Source organism: Electrona antarctica (genome assembly GCF_951216825.1).
Source record: "Electrona antarctica genome assembly, chromosome: 1".
Classification (NCBI taxonomy): domain Eukaryota; kingdom Metazoa; phylum Chordata; class Actinopteri; order Myctophiformes; family Myctophidae; genus Electrona; species Electrona antarctica.
The window spans coordinates 5,078,410-5,084,244 of NC_136806.1; the positions used below are offsets into that span (position 1 = coordinate 5,078,410).

The 5,835-nt window shown below is 41.1% G+C and overlaps 1 protein-coding gene across 1 annotated transcript; it reads left to right on the forward strand.

Annotated features, from left to right (window-relative positions):
- Positions 1-396: 396 nt before the first annotated feature.
- LOC306927462 (uncharacterized protein) lies at positions 397-4,220 on the forward strand (the record flags this gene model as incomplete). The annotated part of the gene is made up of 4 exons (XM_079507213.1): positions 397-445; positions 1,342-1,425; positions 3,162-3,464; positions 4,074-4,220. The coding sequence occupies 4 exons, from the start codon at positions 397-399 to the stop codon at positions 4,217-4,219; spliced, it is 582 nt and encodes a 193-aa protein (XP_079363339.1). The 3' UTR covers position 4,220.
- Between the last annotated feature and the right edge of the window lie 1,615 nt (positions 4,221-5,835).

Below are 5,835 nucleotides of genomic sequence, written 5' to 3' on the forward strand. Positions count from 1 at the left end.
CATATTCATTTTTATTGTCCTTGGCGCTTAACCCATTCTGGGCGGTAACCGCTTTTGGTGTTTTAACTAAGCATTATGTTATACTTTAGCTTTTGAAAAATAGCAGATCTACAAGCTTGTAGGTCTGCTATTTTTGAAAAATCGTGAAAATGCAGCACAAATCTTTGAAAATATATTCTTTCTGAAAACTTTTTTCAGGTCTGTGTTAAAAGCGTGAGAGAACCAGTGGTGTACTGTAGGGGCATGACACGCAAGCATAATTTAGAATAAAAGTACTTCCACACTATTAGAGAGAAGTTGTGGTTTGACAGGACCAAGTTGTTGTTGCATTCGTGAGAACAGAATGGCACACACTGCACTGTACGCTAGTTCTTCCCTTTCACACAGAGCATGAGAATGTCTGCGTTCATGGTAGGGGGACTGCTCATCTGCATAGCAGCTTCAGGTATTATGAATTTATATTGTAGAATTAAATTCCCAAATTGTTGTGACCAGATTTGACTGAGAGCCTGCCATCGCGCAAATTACAGCTTTTCACCAGAGGAGGAAAACTTTTTTTTTTTTTTTCAAAATGAGTTAATAGCACTGGCAGACTTTTCACATACTAGAGCATGTCTGAAATAAGTGTCAGAGCTGAAATCAACATGTAAATATGAAATAAATGCTTATTCTTGTAGCTATAGGTGTAATGTTAGAGACCACAGAAGACATGTAAATATGAAATAAATGCTTAAACATGTAGCTAGGTGTAATGTTAGAGTCCACAGAAGTGAACCTTTCAAGCCTGTTTTCTCAACTCGCTGTTTTCTGTAAGACATTACTCTATAAGCCATATCTCCAAAACGGGTGGGTTAAACTGAACAACCAATACGTCAATTTGAAGCTATGATTCCCTGATTTTTCACATGACATGAAAAAACAAAAATTCAATGGCAGTCCCTCAGTCAAATTGAGTCACTCACGGTGATGTATTTTTGCTAATTTCCCCAATTAATTTGTTTTTATTTATTTGTTGTGTTATGTAAAGCGACTTTGACTATTGACTATATATGTATTTATTCTTATTATTATTGATATTGATACATTTGAACTACTGTTGAAACCACAGTTGGAGCGTACAGTACAGGAAGCCTATAAATGAAACCATAGTTGGGTACAGTATAGGAAGCCTATAAATGAAACCATTGCTTTACATTATTTCTCATCAGCTGAAATTCAGGACATTATGATGGAGTTGTGATGTTAGGCAGCACTAATGTTTATATATTTACACTGTCTAATACATTATAACATTAACATTTCATGTGTAATGTTGATAATGTTGTCTGTAATAATTTCCAGTTGTGTCACAGTCTGCCGATTATGAGGATGATTATGAGGATGATTATGAGGATGGTGCATCAAGTTCGTTTGACACAGATCAAGGTAAGTCTCACAAGTTTCTCTTGCTCTTTATCTCATCTTTATCCACCCACCCATACATAAATTACAGAAACCTGTCTGTGTGTGTGTGTGTGTGTGTGTGTGTGTGTGTGTGTGTGTGTGTGTGTGTGTGTGTGTGTGTGTGTGTGTGTGTGTGTGTGTGTGTGTATCCTGGCCAAGACTCACAGCCAAAAGTGATTGTCCAATGCCAATGCAAAAAGTTGAACAACCGTTGCAACGGATGGCAAGCTTTCGACACCTCATAGCTGTCAATGTTACTTTCCATGCCTGTGTTGTTGAACACAAACAGTTTAACATTGGGAAAGTTACACGATCGTTAAAAGTTACACGATCGGACGGTCGTTAAAGTTGACTGAGTTGGATACTGTTTATCTAGTTTATTGAAATAATGTCATACACGTTCATGAAATGAAATGAAATCTATATTTACCCAGGGTATCTGGGCTAAGCTCAAGAACTTGTTTCCAGCCAGGCCCTGCTCATAGAACACATTTCATCGTAGTGGTTCAATGCCTTGTTCAAGGGCACTTCAGCGGTGGTAATTTTTTAACGTGTCGGACGGCTGATTCGAACTAGGAACCTTCCGGTATCAAGACCGCGCTGCTATCCGTTCGGCCACCGCTGCCACAATGTGCTTGTTCAGTGCATAGCCTACTATTTTGAAGCTCTTGCTACTGAAACGATCGATTTATATGGGGGATGGAAAGCTTGCCATCGCAGAGTGGAGTGGGTGGAAGTTAGCGAAGGGCTAATTGACTTCAAACGTGACAGCGTTGAAGAAAAATGTTCGTCGACTAGGTACCTTTTTTGACTGACGGAAACTAAATAAAAACTAAGCTATGATGACAATAACTAAGACTAAATATATATTGTCCACAAAATCAACTGTAGATTTCCAACATTTCAGATCACTAAAATATGACTAAATCTAAATGGCTAAAAACAAAATCAAAAATCAACACTGCACCCGATGACCTCGTAGGGAGTGTGCAGTGCAGAGTGAGAATGCATTCAGTTCGCAACCAAAGAACCAAGAAAGTCTGTCAATGAGACACGACACAGTCAGTGAACCTCTGTCCTCGGTGTCTGTGTTTCCTTGAAAGGACCCGTTGTTGTTACAGCTCGGCAACAAGCTGTCGCTAAACGGCAGCAGCTGCAATCAGTCGTCACTTTCTCCCTTTTGGTTATTTTTCTTTCTCCTTTATTTACTCAGGGTAGTAGCTTAGCATAAGTGCTCATTTTCAGCAACACCCTGCACATAGAAACACACAGACAGACACACACACACACACACACATTAAAACCTGGGAGCTGACCAGTACAACCACATCACAGTCTTATACCGTTGACCACTAAGCAGCTCCACTGTTCAGTGCCTTGCTCAAGGGCACTTCAGCGGTGTTGGGTGAGTGATGACCAATCACTTCCCGACAACCTTTCGGCAACAAGCCTTAGGCCACCGCTGCTATACAAGGCTGCATGCAGCCAATGCATGGTCGCTATGGTGTTCCATTACTCTGAACCAAGCCAACAGAACAGCGGTATAGACCAGTTTAAGAGCGAGACCGAGACAGAGTAAATTAAAATGTGGACTCGAGACGATGGAGTCAAGGACAGCACACAACACTGATAGAAAACCCTCTTCCTAATTCTTCCAGTGTCTCCAGTCCATCTGTCCGTGGTCCCAGTGTCTCCAGTCCATCTGTCCGTGGTCCCAGTGTCTCCAGTCCATCTGTCCGTGGTCCCAGTGTGGTCCAGCCCAGAGTCCTGTAACATGACAGTGACCTGCAGCAGCCTGCAGGACTCCTATTCCGTCACCAACACCTTTACATGTGACAACAACAACGACACCCATCGCTGCTCCCAGCAGGGAGGAGGAGAGAGGTCAGAGGTCGTGACCTCTGCCGGTGGTCTCCTCTCCGTCTACATGTCTGAGGGGTCAGTCGTCTGTAACCATAGCAACCGGGTCAGCTGGACGAAGGACACGAAGGAGATCAAACATCTGTGTGAGCTGGATTCAGGTAAAACACGTCTCTGAACAGAGTTTAAAACCCATTTAGACCTGAGGACGATTCTACAAATGTCTTCTAAATCCTGACAGTTTTCTTGATAAATCCATGTTTCTATGTCGTTCTCAAACATTTTCATGTCATGGACCCCCAAAATCCTGACAGTTTTCTTGATAAATCCATGTTTCTATGTCGTTCTCAAACATTTTCATGTCATGGACCCCCAAAAATATATGTAATTGGCCCCCCATCTGAAAATATGTTGTTCCAGGGACTCCCCAGAAGCAAAGATTTGAGTTAAAAATGTTCGCTCTGAAACAATTATATATTCAAATTTTTGCGCCACATTTTCACGATTTTTCAAAAATAGCAGACCTACAAGCTCGTAGCGCGGCACTCGGTGCCGCGCTATGAGCTTGTAGATCTGCTATTTTTCAATAGCTAAAGTATAACATAATGCTTAAAACACCAAAAGGGGTTCCCGTCCAGAATGGGTTAAGTAAAAGGGCAGAGGTTCAAGCCCCCTTTGATGTCTATGTGTGCACGTGCCTGTTGATCTTGTAAACATCTTGAGTTCTTTTTCCCACCCCTGGCATCATCATCATCGCCATGATGTCACAGCGCTGCAGGCAGTGAGGCCTGCGTGGTCAGAGAGCGTCTCTGTGTATCTGGTGAAGATGGTCGTGTTCTCCTTCTGCCTGAGCGCCATGGTGACCGCCGTCACCGTCGTCCACATCGTGGAAGCAAGACTCCAACAACGGGACTAGAAGCAACGACTCGATCTCCCCCACGTTTTTATCTCACTTATCTTTCTTTAGAAAAAAATATATACAGTATATGTCAGAGAGTAAAAGAAGGTGAATTTTGCATCCCAAAACGCAGTTTATAGTTAAGGGACGCAATAAAACAACGACATCTGCATCCACGGGATGCACTACTGTACTGTATTTTTATTCTAGTTTATTTTGCTAGCTTTAGCTATAATAATAATTTCTTCTTCTGTTTTCTACATGCATATAACCACATTATAACCATAATATATAAAATGGGAGTTAAATGCTGCAATTTGTAAAAATGTCAAAATATGACTCCTAACGTTGTTGAAGTGGGACTCATAAAATGTCCCTGTGACTCATCTCTAAAAGACCATCCCTGCATCCCAGGACTCATTACATTGAAATCCTATTTACATCACTGATATGTAACCCGTTTTTTGAGGGCCTACAGGTTTAATGTTTGTTTTTAGTTCAATGTTTGTTTTAAAAACGCCATCGACAATGAAGGGAAAGTTTACATCATCTTGTCCCTAAAACATTAAACATTAAATGCCATTAACAATAAAGATAATTTACAGTTTGTTTTACATCACCATTACATATCCTAATCCAGGGGTTCTCAACCCATGGGTCGCGACCCCTCGGGGGGTCGCCAAATTATTTAAAAAAAAAACTGAATGGCTGGAAAAATGGAAATGAAGCGTTTACATAGTACACTTAGTACATGCATAAACTTTCCTTAATGATTATATCTGGTTTCAGTATTAATTTATGATATATTTTCTCTATTATTAAGGTTATTTTTGCAGTCAGTTTGTCTTTCCGGGGTCCCCGGCCAAAAAGGTTGAGAACCCCTGTCCTAATCAACATGAGTTAGACTCACTTCACACGTTTTTTTTCCACCCACCCAGTGTCAATTATCTAATGTAATCCTGGGGCGCTAGACTCCCTCTGCCAACGCGGGGAGAGCAACGGACTGACCTCATGCTTCCTTCTATGCATGAGGAGTCCAAGCCGCTCCTTATCACCTGACAGACGGGACTCTCCCCGGTTGGACGTAGCATGTGGAATGAACACATTATCCAAACAGGAGGCAGTAGAGGTCTGAGAGGCTAATATTATGGAGGCGTTGGGAGATTTGCAGCATCAATATTTATTTTGTTGGCACGACTTTATTATGAGATTACTAACATTGTGTGTGTGTCATGTTTCTTTCTTTCTCTCTTTCTCTTTTTCTCTTTCTTTCTTTCTTTCTTTGGCATAACAAAAACCACCTCAGAATTAAAAACAAAATATGACATTTTTGTATAAGTATTGTCTAGTACTAGCATAATGTTCTGCGGTCTGTGGGTCAAATGTCTTAGACACAGACATGTTGTGACCGTTCCTGACTGAGGCGTTTTTTTCATGTCACATGAAAGCAGGGAATCATAGCTTCAAATTGACATATTGGTTGTTCAGTTTGAACCACCAGTTTTGGAGATATGGCTTATAGAGTAATGTCTTGCAGAGAAACAGCGAGTTGAGAAAACAGGCTTGGAAGGTTCACTTCTGCTACACATTTAAGCATTTATTTCATATTTACATGTCGATTTTAGCGCTGACAT